The sequence below is a fragment of the Natator depressus genome, chromosome 3 (assembly GCF_965152275.1).
Source record: "Natator depressus isolate rNatDep1 chromosome 3, rNatDep2.hap1, whole genome shotgun sequence".
Lineage (NCBI taxonomy): Eukaryota > Metazoa > Chordata > Testudines > Cheloniidae > Natator > Natator depressus.
The window spans coordinates 128,037,895-128,056,813 of NC_134236.1; the positions used below are offsets into that span (position 1 = coordinate 128,037,895).

Below are 18,919 nucleotides of genomic sequence, written 5' to 3' on the forward strand. Positions count from 1 at the left end.
GATTTTGTATAATAATAATAATTAATAATGGGGCATAACCTGCACTTTTTAGTCCTCACTCAGGCAAAACTTTCATTGCCTTAAGTGAATTTTGCCTAAGTAAAAACTTGATGATTTCATCTTCAGAGTCTGGATAGCCAGGCCCAGAACCAGCCAAACACTTAATCACATTTTTAATTGTAAGCATATGAGTAGTCCCTTTGACTTCAGTTATACTGCTTCTATGCTTTAAGCTAAGCATGTGCTTTGCTAGATCAGGGCCTTATTTCTTATATTTAATTTGTATTTATTTATTTATCTGACAATACATAGGGCTGTATATTTGTAGCAGAAACTGTGTTGTATAATAAAATCTGTGACAGGATTTTTTTTCATAAAAAGTCATGGCTTTTCCCTTAGGACTTTTCTAAATTTTCTGTAGGTTTTTAGAACCATCCTGTAGCATTTAGTAGATAATCATATTTCTGCAGTAAAATTGTATTGCCTGATTCAAAAATATATACAAAAGTTGTGCAAATTCTCTATTAGATTTTTTAGGGGTTTTAGAATAATTTCTATAGAATTATTGGTTTCATCTCTATAATACTGTATAGGACTTTTGCATTAGTCTTATTACTCTGGTTAGCCCATTACTGAACATGGCTCCATCCATGAATTTTGAAAATGTGGGTTTATATGTTTCTAGTGTCGTGGTTTTCAAATGGTTTTAGGTTTCAGAGTAGCAGCCGTGTTAGTCTGTATTCGCAAAAAGAAAAGGAGTACTTGTGGCACCCTAGAGACTAACCAATTTATTTGAGCATAAGCTTTCGTGAGATGAAGTGAGCTGTAGCTCACGAAAGCTTATGCTCAAATAAATTGGTTAGTCTCTAAGGTGCCACAAGTACTCCTTTTCTTTTTGCAAATGGTTTTAGGTTACTCAAATAATTTGTATTGTAAAATTATATTATTTGTTATAATTTTCCATGACAAACAATAAATGTATATTAATATTTAAACTAAAATTTGGGTGGGGAGTGACGGTTTCTGCTACAACACCTTCTTTTTCCATTTTTTGGAGATGTCAAACAACCATCCTTAGTCAAAAGTAGATTAGTGGGAATCTTGCTCTGTTGTGAGAGGATCAATAATTTTTTTTTCCCAGAGACCAGAAACTGTTAATGTCAATTGAAAATGAACATTTTAGTACTTGACGGACATCTCTTTATCTCACACCTCAGCTTCTTCAAGTATCAAGTCTCCAAACACTGTCAGCCTGCTATATCTTGTCTCAAAGTGAGCAGTATCTAAAACAGAAGTGTCCAGTGGAGAAAAAACAGGTTTTTCTTTCTGGTGCATTGTCAAGAGAATAATGAATAATTGACAGCAGCAGTTCATTTTTCAGTTTTACTGATGCTATAAGGGTGGACTGAAACAAGTAGCACTCTGCTTCAGCCTGCGTCAGTTGAGTGTTCTTTAAATATTCAAGGTCTCTCTACATAAGTTATTGGAGGTTCAGGCAACTGGGCATAAGTAGGGCCGTACCAAATTCACGGCCATGAAAAACACATCACAGACCATGAAATCTGGTCTTCCCCTCCCCCCCACCCTACCATGAAATCTTGTCTTTTGTGTGCTTTTACCCTATACTATATAGATTTCACTGGGGGAGACCAGCATTTCTCAAATTGAGGGTCCTGACCCAAAAGGGATTTGCAGGGGGGGCACAAGGTTATTTTAGGAGTGTCATGGTATTGCCATCCGTAGTTCTGCACTGCTGCTGGCAGAGGCTCTGCCTTCAGAGCTGGGCTCCCAGCCAGCAGCCGCGGCTCTCCAGCTGCCCAGCTCTGAAGGCAGTGCCGCCACCAGCAGCAGCGCAGAAGTAAAGGATAGCAGTACCGCAAGCACCCCTAAACTCCTTTTTGGGTCAGGACCCCTACAATTACAACACTGTGAAATGTCAAATTTAAATAGCCGAAATCATGAAATTTACGATTTTTTAAATCCCATGACCATGAAATTGACCAAAGTGGACCCTGAATTTGGTAGGGCCCTAGGCATGAAGAAGCTGAAGAGAGTATGGCGATGTTTGCTTTTGAATTCTGGACACCACGAGAACTTTCAGTTTAGTTGTCAGCGATGGTACACACAAGCTCATATGGGGCCAGGTCCTGGAGTGCTTACTCAGACAAACTCTCATTGGCTTTAATAGGCGTCTGACTTGAAAAGGAGCTGCAAGATTTGCAGTTATGCACTCAAGATAATAATTATTTGTTTTTCAGTAATGGCAAGAAGATTATTTTTTTCCTCTTTCCATTTATTTTTAAGTTAATGTGACAGATAGTGATTGACTAATAGCCTGTATCCATTACACAAGTTCATTCTGGACAACGGCAAAGCAAGTGTGCCTACACAATCCTGCTAGGGTGCCTCAGCTCTGTCCTGGAGTTCTTCAACACCCATGAGGTGGTAGTTTGGGCTCCAGGCATAGCACGTATAGCTATATTCATTCCTTACAATTCATTCCTCACTGCTAAAATAAGCACAACCCAGACAGCCATCACAAATAATATTGTTGCTATTTCTCTGTAATGATGTAGATCCCTTTCTCTATGGGAAACCCTATACAGCTTATGTTTAGCTTAACTAATTTATGGTATCTTAAAGAGCCTTACTGTTTAAAAATGCCCTCCTTTTATGGGCTATCATAGACATAACAAAAGGTACTCTCTTCATTTTCAGATTCACATAAAGAATTGAAACACACATAGAAATGTGTGGAATTTCACATAAAATAGTTTGCTATTTTCCCAGAAAGAGGGATATACAGCATTTCAATAACACTACAAGAATTAAAGTTCCTGGCAGTGGTGAAAAAAGTTTGTCACTCTTACTTATTAGTTGTAGAATGCACTCCTTGCAAGTCTCCAAACACAGGGAAATTTACAGCATACGCTTCAGTAAGGTAAACTTTTCTCTTCAGATTCTAATACTACTACTCAGCTGTGACATTCCCTACATGTAGGAAAAGCAGGATATCGCTACTGAGTGTTTCTCTGAGGATGTGAATTTTTTGCTACTACACTGACATTATGAAAAATAAACTTGGGCGGAGCCATCCAACTTTACCAATCCTTCACCTTCTGCTAACAGCCTGACTAGAAAGCTAGAACTTGTATGTTGGCTTGGTAGGTCAAACAAGTCAGGCTTTGTTAGACCAATGGGGAGAATTCCAAGGTTGAGGGCCCTCCCATGAAAACACTTTGTAGTCCTACGACAATCAAATGTAGGAACACTCAACTGAAGTGCTGCTGTTGCCTGTTAGCTGATGAACGGGCTAATCGGAAGAGCACTGGTCTCCGAAGATCTTATTCTTTTAACGTTTAACTCAATAGACCGAGGACTGGGCCCAGATAGGGTTTTGTAGGTTACTGCAAACACCTGGTATATCAAAATGGAAGCTTAGCATATTTTCCCAAGCATAAATGTACTATACTTCACTTCTTGCATTTTTTCTTCCTTTTCTTTTCCCCTCCATTCTTTCTACTTGTTTCTCTCATCCTTCTCCCACACCCAGCAAGTTTTGTGGGGAAAAAAATTCAATTTTTGAAAATGACTGGGGGGAAAAAGAAAATCACAATGAAAAAAATTAACAAAAAATTGAAAAGACATTTTTGGGAAAAAAATTCATTTTTTTTTGAAAAAGGATATTATATATGAAAAAAATGTTGTTGGCCAGTTCTTTCTAGAAGTATTTTCCTATTGGAGGTAACTTTCAACTGTAAGTTGGTGGCACATTACAGAATTCCGATCCTGATTCAGATTCAGCTCTAAACTTCTCTGTATTCTGGTCCATCTCATTCTCAAATGTATCATCTTTTTCATAATGCTATAACTTCATGCAAAGATGGTTAAAGTCAGTCAGAATGCACAGGACTAGGGGGTGAAAAAAAACTCTCCTTTATAGTCAAATGTACTTTCAGCCATAGCCACAGCTCTGCAAAGTTCAACAGTTCCACTTAGTAGAGGTTTGTGCTAATACTGGCTATTGATTTCAATCCATGTCATTTCACTTTGAGTTTCTGTTTCTGTACAAAATTAAAATCTCAAAGCAAAACTAAGTTGAAACGACCAGGACTGAAGCCCCAATGCAGCAATGAAGACTTGAAAGCACACGTAGTTGTGAATTTTTCCTGATTTTTGATGTAGAATCATAAATGGGCCCATATTCCTATTAACCTGGTCAGGCTCATTCAAAACCTTTGTGCCCCTTTCAGAATGTCCGGTCTGTGTTTTGGGTTTGTATTTCTATTGTTTCAGATTTTACTATGAATACTTGGTATGCCTTTAGGTACATTGTATCTAGTCAAAAGAAAGAGGAATATTTTTGTGCCAAGGAGAATTCCAGCCAGCATTCCTTGTTTTATCTTATAGCTTAACTATCTAAGTTGCTGGGTGGTTGCAAATGTGAAAAACACAGTGCCTGGCTCCATTAGATGCCAAGAGAAGAGGGTTTCAGCTAAGATAATGCTGCCTTCTTGTTAAGATCCAGAATGCAGCAATAAAAATGAAAAGACAGAAATCATTGGGTGATCATTACCAGCAAGTACAAAGTCTTTATGTTGCAAATGTGTCATGTTAAATGTCTCTGCAGACATCCACCCCCCTCTCCACTCTCAAAATGTGGTTGTGTCTTCAGATCTTTAAAGCAAGGAGATTCAAGCACAAGTGACTTGATATATATGTCTTTTAGCCTAGTGGTGATCAGCTCTTAGAGCTGCATACAGCCTTAGATCCAGTGTCAGTGGCGATTCCTGCATGGACTGAGGGCAGTATATACCCTTACACACCAAAGACAAGCCTGTTACATTGAAAACACTTTTAGCACAGAAATAATAATTTTATTAAGATAATGTTGAAGTGAAAAGAAAACGATACAGAGTTTAAGCATAGAAGTTTCTGGTTATCAGGGAATAAGGTACAGATTATCAAGGGGTGCGAAATTCGGTTTAGGAATGGGTGGCAAAAGGAATACATAATCTGCAGTCTCCCCGATTGGGGGTAAAAGTTTAACGGGTCAAAGTACAGACATTGAGATATGGGGGTATGTTGTCCATATAATGGCTATGTTCAGGTGTGGAGTATAATGAGTGGATACAATGATGAGGATGGCTCTACCCTCATTTGGTGGGATTTAATGTTCAGTGAGTTTATGGTTCCAGTTCATACGGTCCAGTGGAAAAAGTCTCTCAGTCCCTTTCCCATAGTTGATGCACGATGTCGTACCAGCTCACACCTCCTGGTATTGTCGGTGGCCGGTGATGTGTTCGATGTAGATGTCCCTGGACCATCGGATGGTGTCCGAGACCATGAGGCGCCGCATGAGCTGTGCGTAGCGTTGACTGATCCCACAGGTCCGCAGCACACGCTCGTTGCAGGGGTCCCAAGCGCTCAGGGCTCCGACGATCAGGGCATCCATCTGCACCTCGTAGCCCTTCGCTCTTAAGGTTTCGGCCAGCGGGGCGTATTTTTCCAGCTTACGAGCTTGGGCTTCGTGGAAGGCCGGGGTCCTGTTCTCGAAGGAGACCATGATGTCGACGAGGATGATCTTTTTCTGGGCCTCGTCGGTGACTGCCACGTCAGGTCGCAACTGGCTGTCAGTACCGGGGATGGCGCAGTTCACGGCGACCTCCCCCAGGCACGGTGCGATGGGTTTCACCAGGCGGTTCTGGATGGCATTGTGGCGCAGCTGCCAGGCTCTGGAGTGGGGCTTGCAGCTGCACAGGACATGGGGCGGGGTCTCGTTGGAGTAGCCGCACTTCCTGCAACGCTTGTCTCGGTTCCCGTGGCGGACGGCTCCGTTGAGCGGGACGCAGTTGAGCCGGGCGCGGTGGATGAACCGCCAGTCGGCGAAACGGGTGAAGCCGCCCCCTGCGAGGAAGTGGTTGCTGGCGTCCCACTTGCTGGTCAGTTCGAAGTCTTTACCCTGGTCCGGTTTACGCTTCAGGGTTTCCCTGTACAGTGAGTGGATGGCTGCCTTCAGGGTCCTCTCCAGCATGCCCCTGGTGCTCGGGGTGATGATGGTGTTGTCGTCGGACCTGATCTGTGGCACCAGGACTCCCAGCTCTTGGCGCTCCTCGCATCACTCCCAGCGGCAGCCGATGCGCTTCCCCAGGCGACGCGTGGCATATTACATTCATTGATTAATGCATGTTCTCCCAAAATTAGATGTACACCAGATGCACATAATGCATGCACTTACCAATTAGTAAAAGAAACAGGGAAAGTAACAGGAAAGAAAAATGAAAAGAAATAACATCTTCATTCCAGCCCCAATTCAGCGAGATACATAAGTATATGCAAAAAGAAAAGGAGTACTTGTGGCACCTTAGAGACTAACCAATTTATTTGAGCATAAGCTTTCGTGAGCTACAGCTCACTTCGTCGGATGCATCAGCTGTAGCTCACGAAAGCTTATGCTCAAATAAATTGGTTAGTCTCTAAGGTGCCACAAGTACTCCTTTTCTTTTTGCGAATACAGACTAACACGGCTGTTACTCTGAAATAAGTATATGCCTAACTTGAAGCATCTGAGTAGTTCAATTAACTTCAATGGGCCTATTCACATGCTTAAAATTAGGCATGTGCTTAAGTACCTGGCTCAATCAGGGCCTCAGTTGCTGCTGATGTCTACACAGTGTTATACCGAACACTTCCAAATGACAAACAGGGGGCTATTTAGGGAAAAGTCAGATTATCTGGGCACTCTGCAAGATAGAAGGAGGCAGAAATGGGAGCCTTCAGTAAGAGTTAGAGTTATCTAGATTATGTGCTATGCTAAACCTGCTTGTTCAAATCTGCATGGATTTAGGAAAGCTTTCTGTTCAGCACAAGAACAGTTAAGAATCTGTGCAAAGCCCTCAGGGTTTTTTTTTTTAATTCAAATAATTAAGTTTAACCATTTTCTAAGTGGTCTTAACAAAGTGATAAATGTTACTGTCTGTTCAGTGGGATTTTCAATCTATAATAAAATAAATAACTAAACAAACCATTATAATATTTTATGTATAAATATGTAACCTATGTCAAACACAGTCAGCGCCCCTAAAAGTAAGTGAAGCTCAGTGGATTGGGAAAGTTAAATTTTTGTTAATCTTACTTAACACACATATTATCATCCAACAATGAAGAAAAAATATAGGATTGACTAAATCAAACCCCATTTGCAGAACATGTATTTATTTACTTATTTTGGCAATCAGTTTAATTTCCAATGAGAGAATTTGGATTAATCTTCCCGTGGAGCCCAAAATTTGTTGTAAATTTAATTCACATTGGATGTAGTTATAGAAATACGGTTTGCATCCCGGTTAAGATTGTGTCATTGTTTCCATTATAAACCTAATTTTTTTTTTCTGCCAGGTTTTTTCTCTCCATGATACATTATAGCAGAATTGCCAGCTGTATTAAAGGTTTTTTCCCTTCCTCTTAGACTGCAGGCATCAAACACTGTTTTATTACAGGCAGGACAGTGGATTAGATGGGGGTGGCAATCTGTTCCAGTCTGGGTAATTCCTCTGTTAACTATAAGGTTGATCCTACATTAATTTCCTTGCATATTTCAAATTCTCATTGATTTCAGTAGTATTTTGGTTGCACAAGGAACGAAAAATAAGGCCCTATGTTTCTAATTTTCAAAAATGTATTAGAATTTGGTCCCAGATCCTGTAAATATGCACATACTTTCCTTTACTCACAGGAGTAGCTCCACTGAACCCAGTGGGTGAGATTCTATGCTGTGCCTTTAGGAGTATGCCTACACTGCATTGTAAACCAGAGTCTGTGGGACCTTGGCTTGTGGACATGGTGTTTCCAAGCCTGTGCTTGAGCATCCACACTGCATTGTAAACCTGGGTTAACAACTGCTAGACCTGGGTCTTAAAGCCATGCTTATGCGACCATATTACACTACACATCTGACTCGGGTCTGCAGTTTGAGCTGTGTCCACACAGAAAAATGGCAGGGCTTGAACTTGATTCTCAGCAGGTCTTGGGCTGTGACCCACGCCCCTACCAGAGTCCCAGGACCTGGATCCTGAGTGCTTGCTGACCCTAGTCAGACTGATCTGTGTGTGGATGAGAGGGGGACTTGGGCTCAAACCTGAGTCGGAGCCTGGGCCTAATGTGCAGTGTAGACATATCCTAAGAGGCTCACTACTGTACTTGAAACCTGGGGAAATAGAGGCTAATGTGGCTTTAAGCCATTTGTGCTCTCCCACTGTGGGCTGCTCCAGGGGCTAGAGTGGTCACTGGGGTAATTTAGAGAGCACTGGTCTGCTAAATTATGGCAGCTTCCCTGCACTGCCCAGAATCTCTGCAGCACTGTGTGCTGCTGCCCACTCCCAGCCTGCCCCCCTTGCTCCCCACCATGCTTGCAAAGGGGTGCTCAAAGGACAGCCTGCTGCTGTCTTTCCCAGTTCCTGTGCCAGGAGAATTCTCCCCCAGCCACAACCAGAGCTTTTAGGCAGCCTTTATGGTGCTCCAGCCCATGTACCTCAAGTACAGGGGCCAGAGCAGAGATAAGAATCATACCCAATGACACAACTCACTTGATTTAAAATTACATGTGTGCATAAACTGTTTGCGGGTATCGGGGTTTCTATTGTCCGAATCTGGGCAGATAAGGCCTCAACATTTTACAGGGGCTAAACCCAAATGATCTTTCACCCACTCCACATACTGAACTCCACCTTGGGCCTGTCTACTACTATTCGATTGGTTCCCAATCCATACATGAGACGGGAGCTAGACTGAGTTCAGTGGGGAACCACTCACAAACCAGCAACTGATTCAGGCCTTTAGTGTTGAGAGGATTTGTCATTAAATGTTTTCAAAAAGTTAAGTGAAATCAGATTCTTTTAAAAAATGTTTCTCTTTGTAGAGCTGGAAACCCAAGTACAATAGCATTGTGAGGGTGCAAGATTTGTCTAAAAATGCTACTTAGCATTATATGATGCTTTTCATCTTCCACGTGCTTCACAGACATTGACTTGATGCTGATCTCACACCAGTAGGACACCATTCACATCAGTAGAGTTGCTCCTGATTTACACCGGGCATAACAATGATTAGAACCAGGCCCATGAAGTAATTAGTCCTCTGAACACACCTGAGAGATAATTACCATAATATTTTAACCTAAATTCACAGTCCAAGATAGGTGAGTGTTTAAATCCAAAATCACCCTGTTTTAGCTCAAGCAAAAGTATGATTTTGGGTTAAAGACACTGGACGAGTGGGGTGGGGGGAAAGGAGACCTCAGCTCTGCTACAAACTTCTTGTGTGAGCTTTGACAAATCATATGACTTTTCTGTGCCTCAATTCCCCCTCTGTAAATGGGGCTAAAATACATCCTTGCTCCCACTCTTTGTCTGTCTCAAGTATTGCCCTTCCGTGGCAAGGACTGCCTCTTGTTATGTGCGTACACAGCACATTGCACTACAGGATCTGCTTTTTGGCTTAGGCCTCTAGGCTTTTCCATAATAACACTTTAAAAATTGTGTAATAATATGACTTCAATGAAGTTGCACTTGGGATGAATTTAGCCCATCTGTTTTGATAATCGAATGTGTCATTAGTATTACAGATATGATATTTTGATATTTTTATCTCGCCTATCCTTTTATAGTTCCTCACTTTTATAAGTTTGTATCACATCCTCAGCTTTAACTGAATCACAGTTCTTCCATGTGCTGTTGTAAATCTTGATAAATCAATAAAGCAGAATAATTTACAAGGATGTATCTGGAATAATAGTTTGACTGTTTCCGCTGGTTAACTTGATAAGAGAGCTTTCTACCAGGTTTGCTTTGGGGTTTAGAGAGGCACTGTAATTCCATGCCACTAACCTTCAAATGCTTCCTATAGCTAAATAATCCAAGAAACATTAGACGTCAAACTTGAGTTTTCTATTTCATTAAAATTGATCACTGTAAAGTCTAGGAGTATTAAATTGACTGCAAATATGAAAGCTTTAGAAAGCAGAGATGTTCAGGAACAGGGTGGCGGACAAGGTGTTTGGAGAATTTATCTGTCTCTGGCATACTTTTATGATAATTCAAATATTAGAGATAATTTATAACTCTATCAGTATTGTAGTAGAGACCTTATGTGCTGGAATTTATATCACTTTTCCTTTTGGACATTTAAACCACATGTTATGATAAAAAAATGAGGACAGAATTCCACCAAAGGAGTGATTTATTTTCAGTTTAAAACACTGGCTACATTAAAACCACATGTAAGTAAGTACTGTATAACCAAACCAAGCTCATAATAAGGCTTAAGACACTGAAGGTAGATTAAATATTTTTGGTTTTTAACTTTGGCAGAGCATGGACTAACAAAATCTACCTAAGCTACACAGTACATTAACCAGAATGGAAGTGCAAGTTCCCTTGGTGAAAATCTAAGAAATTATTAAAGTACATCTACAAAAAAATTTAGCCTCTTGTTAACTAACTTTTCCTATGTATCTGTGAAGGGTGGAAGATTTCTGTCCATTTGCTAGGTGACATATTGGGTCTCTGCAGATGTCCCTTCTGAAACATCATAATGATTCAATGTTTAATCTTAATACTTAATTTTTTATAAAGTCATAATGATTTTCACTTCTAATAACTTTACAAACTTGATTAATCCTCTGAACACTCCTATGAGATAAGTATTATAATTTCCACTTTACAGAGACGTAAACTAATGCATAGAAGTTAAGTGACTTGTCCAAGTCCAGAGAGGAAACCAATATGAGAGCAAAGATTAGGACTAAGGGACTCCTAATTTCTAGACCAGCACTCAGATGATAACTAATATTACTTTACACTTATTTAGCACTTTCGAGGCCAGATTCTCTGGTCCTTTTATGTCAGTTTAGCACTAGTATCATAGAATCATAGGACTGGAAGGGACCTCGAGAAGTCATCTGGTCCAGTCCTCTGCACTCATGGCAGGGCTAAGTATTATCTAGACCATTCCTGACAGGTGTTTGTCCAACCTGCTCTTAAAAATCTGCAATGATGCAGATTCTGTAATCTCCCTAGACAATTTATTCCTGTGCTTAACACCCTGACAGTTAAGAATTTTTTTCTCAGCACAAAGCTTCCCTAAACCTGGTGGATGTTGGCCAGTGAAGAATCTGACCTGTATTCAGAAATCCTGCAGTTCCACAGAGCCTACATAGTGGCTCTAATACCATTCCCCCACCCCCAGCCTTTGGCACAGAGGGTGGGTCAAGGGAAAAGGGGGCATGGCTGGGGAGTCCAAGTTTGCCAGAATTAAAGTATGTTTCAGTTTTCTCGAATCCCATAAACCACAGCTGACTTGTTAGCTATATTTTTAGCATCATAGAAATTAGAGATAGAAAAGATGTATTAATTATTATACACACTCCTTGCAAGTGAAATAATTAGTCCACATATTGTACAGTAGATTATTATTAATTTGTATTACCGAAGCACCTAGAGATGCCACTAAGAGCAAGGCCCACTTGTGATAAGCAATGTAGCAGTGTGCAAACAGTGTGTGAGAGAATCCCTGCTCCAAACAACTTGCAGGCTAAATAGACAAATGTTGGGAGGAAAAACCTAATAGTAGGTGTACTGCTGGTAGACCTACTACACTTAAAAGAAAATAGATACATTTATTAGATGTATATGCAGGATCGTACCAAAGGGAAGCAGTGATTATATAACTTCTTTGATTTTCTTTCATTTTTTCCCTATTTCTAAACACTCAGATAACAATACATCATCAGGAATGAAAGGATCCAATTCTTTATTTGGGTCTCTGAACCTTCTTCCTTGTTTATACTTTGGGCTATCACCTATACTCTCTTTAATGTTGCATCATTCATCTTGTTTGTTTTCTCCCTTTCCTTAGATGTTTCCAGGTGTGTGGCAGAGAGGAAATACACCCAGGAACAAGCCCGCAAGGAGCTTCAGCAAGTTTTCATTCCCGAGTGTAATGATGATGGCACATACAGCCAGGTTGAAAAGTTTTGGCTCAGTATTTTTATGTCTTGTTGTTCAGCATGCTCGTGTGTTTGTGATGCAGCGAGGGAATTCCATTAACACTGAAGTTTAGAAGTGGGAGAATAGTTCACGTTTTGTACCAATTTAGTCCTTGGCCTCTCTTCAGAAATGATCAACAAAATAGCTGAATGTGATGTTGGTTATTGTGATGTGCACCCCATCCCACTAGGGTGAGACAACCAAGTCATTTCTCATAGCTCTCTGACGAGTCATCAGCTGGTAAAATGGGTATGATTTCTGTCCTGTTCCTGATCCAAACCAGTAATCTTGTGGTAAAAGAGTCCATATTCTATTGCCAAAGCCATGAGTCATAGAGTAATCCTCCCTAACCCCTGCTGAATCTCTCTTCAGGCATCATGGACTGAGACTGAGTTACTCAGGCAAGGACTTAGAATCCAAGAGGGGTACAATTTGAAGCTTTTATCACAGTCAGATACATACTAAGCAGGACTGTCTTCTGCTACCATTATAATAAGCTTTAAAGGTAGAGTCATGTAGAAAGTTACCGTAGTCATTTTTAAGTGTAGCTAATGTTAACATTTACCATATAAATATCAGTATGGTAGAGAAAGTGACATTAGACTCCAGGAGAGAAGTTAAGATGCTGGGATTTATAAAGCAATTAATGTAAAGTAGGCATTCCAGTAGTTTGCTCTCTGAGAGCTTTGGGCATGAATAATACAGGAAAATGTGCTGTATCCTGTTGTTACTGTGCGTGAGATGATATGTTGTCTATCTGGAAAAAAGCTAGAGGGGGCTTACCTCAGGAACAGAGATAGTCAATCCACGTGTCCCCTCGGGAGCTTTTGTGAGCTTTTCATAATGCCTGTATCTTATTCTTTCAGTATAGGACATACTACAAGCGAACACACATTAATAGCTTTCTCCTCAGTTCTCCACTGAAGCACCTACTGTAGAGTGCTTGAGGGAAGCTCTGCTTTTATGCTTTAAGGATATTCATCAGACTTGAATTATGGTCTATTAGTGGATTATCTTACTAGACACAGAAAAAGACATTTGATATCTTTAAAATATATTCTACTGGAGGACGCCATTTTACTCAAGAGACATATATAAATGTAGACTCTATGTGCCATGAACATTTCAATATGGTCAACGTATGTCTCATAGATTTCCCTCACTTGATGTAATTTCCTGACAGGTTCAGTGTCATAGTTACACAGGATACTGTTGGTGTGTCACTCCCAATGGACGTCCAATCAGTGGTACAGCTGTAGCACATAAAACTCCACGATGTCCAGGTAAGTAATGATTTAGTTTATCAGTGACATCCATCCATTTTCTCTACCTGTCTCAGTTTTTAGGATTTTGTACAGTGCTCATTAACATGATACTTATGTGCCAACATATGGTGTCATGCAACAGCATTGCTGAAATGATTATTTCTGTATCTTATAATTTTCTTCCTTGTAAACTCACTGCAAACATTCCAGAGAGTTTTACTTTTTAAACATTTTAACTATTAAGAAGAATTAAAAAAAACAACAACACTGTCCAAGGTTTGGTATTGTGAAAACAAATTCTCACCAGTAGCCAAACATGGGGGGGGTGGAGAGGGGGGAATCACCACACACCCTGTTCAATAAAGGTGAAAAGTAGCATTAACATCAACGTTAAACCATTGTTTGTAGAAAATGAACAACAAACAAAGACTGCCATTCCCACAAGTTTTTATTTTAAACCAGTGCACATGACCAAATTAACCAGTTTTTAGAGACTGCCTTTTAGCCTCATTTCAAACATGTCAAAAATGTATGATAAATCAGAATTGTACAAGCAACTGTACCAATTACTTTTCCAGGTGGTTTAGGTCAATACAACAGCTCTCTTTCTACAGAGAGAGCACTAACAATATTGAAGCTTTGTGAATTGCAGCAGCACTACCCCCTGCACTTTAAACTTCTTGTAGCGGAAGGATTAATTGACACCTTGGCTCCCTGGAAGATAGTGTTAGGCAAAAAGATTCTTTCCCCCGAGAATCAGGCAAGCACAGACAATGCTAAAGGGGGTTTATTCATGGTACCAGGAAGACTGATAAACAGCTTCCAAAATATGGTGCTACAGTGGCCTGTTATATACATTCTTTTATTAATTTATTTGCATTTATTTGTATATATTGTTACAAGTTAAAAAAAAAAACCCTAAACAAAAATAAAAATAAAAACAGTACATACGTATAGAGGTCATCCTAATTGCATTAAGCATCTATGTCTACCTTGCGGGGGGAAAAGGCGGGGTGGGGGTGGGGTAGGGATGAGTGCTTACAGATATCCGGTGGGCTGTGAAGGGAGGGTTTGTTCTGTTTTAAGAGCTAAGTTACTGGGCAGGCATTTAACCATATAAGGTTATTAAGTGTTTACATTTGTCAGTGCCCTTGGGCTACTGAAGCATTTCTGCTTGATCTGTGGTTTCTGTCTTAGTTGTTAGCTAAATTTTAATTTTTGCCTGACAATAGGCAGAGTTGAAGAAACTGAGATATGGCTTCTGGTGGGTCTCCCTTACCCGAACCTTCCCTATAGTTAAGCAATATTTTCAGAGCAGAAACCTTTATTATTATAATAATAATTACAAGAAGGGAGACGACCAGAGAAGAAGTAAATATGTAAGAACAAAAGAACATCAACATTTCAGGCTGCTTTTAAGCCCTGTGTGACTTAAATGGTGTGGAGAGCCTTCCAAGTATCCTGTCCTATTGTAGTTATTACCCCAGGATCCATAAAGTTCAGTTTAGTCCAGTGATCTAGTCCAATCTAGCATATATGCTGAAGAGTCACTTTGGAGTCAGACAGAGTTGCCAAGAGCCACATAAAATGTTCACGAGTTTTAAGATTTAATAATATATACAGAAGTGTATTTTAATGTAATGATTGATACAAACTCTGACCCTGATTCAGGACCATATTTAAATGCTTAAGTGTTATCCTAAATAGGGATGTAGTTAAGTGGTGCTTAAGTGCCTTACTTAATTGAAGCCTCCATCAGGAGTTTTGCAATATCAGTGATCATGAAACCCAGTAGCTCCCTCAATTTCACTAACCTCAACAAAAAAGGATTATGCATGTGCTGAAATCTCAATAAATAATTGTCTAATAGCTCTGCCACAGTGCGTGGCATTAATTTCTGGTCCACGGTTCTGCTGAATTACTTACTGGACAAGCAAATTCATGGGATTTTTCATGTTCATTGTAATCAAGAAAAAAATGTAGTTAGTTTCAGATGCTTTAACTGATTAATCAAGACACAAATTGTTCAGTTTCTTCACTTACACTGCTAAAGTGTTTGCTTTGTTCAATCAAAGTCATGATGTGAGCCGGAATATAGCCACAAGAAACCCATCTTTCTTCTGTATTCAGGACCAAGGCCCCAGTTTTGCAAAGACTCATGCATGTGCTCAGCTTTACACACATCAAGTAGTCCCACTAAAATCAATGAGTCACAGTGCATAAAGCTAAGCATGTGTGCAAGTCTTTGCGGGATCAGGGTCCAAATCAGTGCATAGGACCCGATTCTGCACCACTAAAGTTAATGGTTGTTTTTCCATGTATATCAGCGGATGCAGAACTGGGCTTGTAATGTCTCAAATACCTAGGAGAGGATTTTGAAATGCTGTGATGAAGAGCCCAATCTTACTTAAAGAGGACTACACAACCACTTACTACCATACGAGAGACAGTGCTACAAATTTTACAAGAAGTTATGCAGTGAAATAACACAATCCCCTGTGCTAATTTTGCAGAATGACATTCTTGCTGAAGCAGAGCTGCAGCTCTAGTCTGTTTCCCAGTCTGTTTCCAGGATCACCATCTGTCAGGACTGGAGAGATTTTTTTCCAGAAGGAACATTGAAGTTTTCCATTACATCTACTATTTGCTTTTATCTTTTTTCCCTTTTCTATCATTATGCCCAGGAATGATGCCCAAAATATCATTACTTACACAGAGTTCATACTTGCTTCTTTCTTAATTAGTTCTTTTGGGATATCACAGACTCTCAACCAAGCCAAACTGATAAACTGTGCAGTTTCTGGCCTATTTTCAAGAATTCCCTTGCTGTTACTTAATATTGCAAGTGCACATCTTACAGCAGTGGAATCTGAAAACTGAACGGTCATGTATTCTTCAATTGCCTATGCTTTTCTGGAGACAGAATGTAGTGGCTAGTTACAAGGAGGTCTTTGATTATTCCAACATTTACACATACAGTTTCATCACCTTGACTTTCATATGAGTGCTTGCATGGTGCCACTGTTATCTGCTATCTCACATGGCTTACTTCATGGAACTTTTGCTAATAGATGTGTTTCTTCTTTATTTAAGGGTATGGATTTATTTGATACGTGGATTTACTTGCACATGAATATTTGGCTTCCAAACAAAAATGCTTAATATCAAAAAGTACATCTCTCTCTTGGGTTGATCTTTTGTGGTGGGATATTAGATGTGGAGTCCTGAACAAAAGAACACTTTGTTATCCATTCCTTAGAAAAGGTCTTGCATTCCTATTCCTATTTATATTTCTTCAAACTGAGCATGGATTTTGAAGTATTTGATGGTTGCTTTTTCACATTGTGATTTTTTTTCAGCTTCTGTTTACATGTTTAACCAGCTCATAAAATAACAATTATAAGCAGGGAACTCCTTACTCAGGCCTGTAGTATTCTAGATGTAGCCTTTGCCAATCCTGAGCCTTTTCTTCTCTCTTACTTTACTCAAATATATAACACATATTTATTGCACTTCTTTTTGGTTCTTCCCGGTGGATCCCCTTGTTTTGTATGTAACAGTACAGAGGATCATCTTCCAGTCCTCCATCCTTCCTGCCTACATCTTTGCTCTTGTTTCTTATTACATCCCTTTCCCCCTTCACTCCCTGAATGAGTTCAGCCTCACTGATCCCTTCATTTCTTTCTCCCACACTCCTCTTCTGCATTCATCAGCGAGTGTCACCAGTTAAATCTGGAATACATTCCCTATCACAGTGCTCCAGGGGTGCACCCTCTGCATTAAAACCCTCCCTGAAAGCTTACTGTACTTCTTCTCAAAGGCCTACAACTCTAACCAACACCTCATGATACTGCCATCCCCACTCCTCTCTGTAGCTAGTAAAATGATGCTCTCACCATCTGAGACTCCCCATGGGCTCTTGTCTTATCCTTGTATTGATTGTAAATTTCTTGGGCAGCTACTATATCTTTTTTCATTTTTTGTACAGTGCTGACCACACTGTCAGTGTAATAACCGCCACCAGTTTACACCTGTGACCTTTGACACTTCACTTGAATCCAAAGTAGACACAAATCCTTTAAGCAGATTCATACAGAAAGATGCTTGCTCCCATTCAAAATCCCATTGACTTCAGCCCTTTAGACTTCAACAGAGCATGGTGTGGAAGTGGGAGTCTGCCTTTACAGATCAAATAGCATGGTCCTTAGCCTTGGTTAGTATTTCACCCTATTTAGCAGAGATTTTCCGAAACTCCCTTGGCTATGCCTGCTACCATGATGGTAGAGTCTTTTTCTGCGCTTATATTTTATTGAGGCAGCTACTGTTAAGCCCATTTAGTTTATAGTGGTTCACCCATGATGCTAGAAAAACACAGTACCGGAAATTCTGAATAATACCTAATAATACAAGTATTCCTAATATGAACAATTAAAAGTGTAGCTCTTGAGAACCTAGTGGCAGTTTGCTGCTCAGCCATTTATTTTCTGTTTTGGAGGCTTTCAAATCTGCATGCCAGATTTGTGATGTCAGATAGTTTTTCTCTGGCAAATTTCCTTGTCTAAACTTCATGTTGAAGTGGCCATCAGTTCAGTATGGTAAACAAGACTTTTGACGCAGTGATTCACTTATAGAAATCCTTATTTTAGATCAACAAAAACATTCTGCAAGATTTTTTTATTTAATTTTCATTTTAATTCTCAGGGAATTTAGCACTTCTGAGGGGAACGGAATTGAGGCAAGCAACTCATTTCACATAGGCTGCTGAACAGTTGTCAGGTGTAATGGTTTTTCATTATTATCAGCCTGGGTAACAAGATCTGAACTGGTGAGAAGTGATAGGCTTTATATTTCTTTGACAAAGCAGATTGAGAGGTGACTTGATCACAAAGTATAAATACCTTCCCGGGGAGAAAATACTGGGTACTAAAGGGATTATTAATCTAACAAAAACCAACAGCTGGACGTTAAAGCCGGACAAATCCAAATTAGAAATAAGACACACACATTTTTTAACAGTGAGGGTGATTAACCACTGGAACAAACTACCAAGGGAAGTGGTAGATTCTCCATCTTTTGTTGTAGGTTCACACTGTACTCTTCTTTTGGTGGCCGGTAGAATACATACTCGCATAGCCCCCTTAGCAAGGGTATGAACAACACTGTGACCAGGCAGGCAGAGCTTTAGGCGAATAGGGTAAAAGATGAAACTGAAGGGTGTGAGGATGTATGCAAGTACATGCTCTCTACTCACCCAAGCCATGCCTCCCTGTCTACACAGCTGTTTTTTGGCTGTGTATTGTCCCATTGCCTACCTGCTGCTGAATCCCCAAGAGGAGAAAGACTATGGCAGGTGAGAGGCAGTGGAGAAAGGCGTAGGCAGCTACCCACTGTGTAACCTTTCTCTGCCACAGGAAAAGGTAGAGGAAAAAGGCTTTGCCAGCTCCCCACTACTAGAATCCTTCTCCTGCCACAGAGAGAGGCCCCAGAAGTGGGGAAAGGCTCAGTCAGGCTTGGATGCAATGTGGACGCAGTCCGCTTTTCTCTGCGGCATGTAGCTACAGATACACTGATGTAGATGTAGGCTTGACGTCTTCAGACCAAGACTGAGTG

At 40.3% G+C, this 18,919-nt stretch overlaps 1 protein-coding gene across 1 annotated transcript in view; it reads left to right on the forward strand.

Annotated features, from left to right (window-relative positions):
• Positions 1 to 18,919, forward strand: part of SMOC2 (SPARC related modular calcium binding 2) — a 171,884-nt gene that overhangs the window by 62,416 nt on the left and 90,549 nt on the right. Inside the window, exons 3-4 of the mRNA XM_074948786.1 lie at positions 11,914 to 12,020; positions 13,228 to 13,327. Of these exons, the coding sequence (XP_074804887.1) occupies positions 11,914 to 12,020; positions 13,228 to 13,327 (207 nt within the window). The remainder of the gene's footprint in view (positions 1 to 11,913; positions 12,021 to 13,227; positions 13,328 to 18,919) is intronic.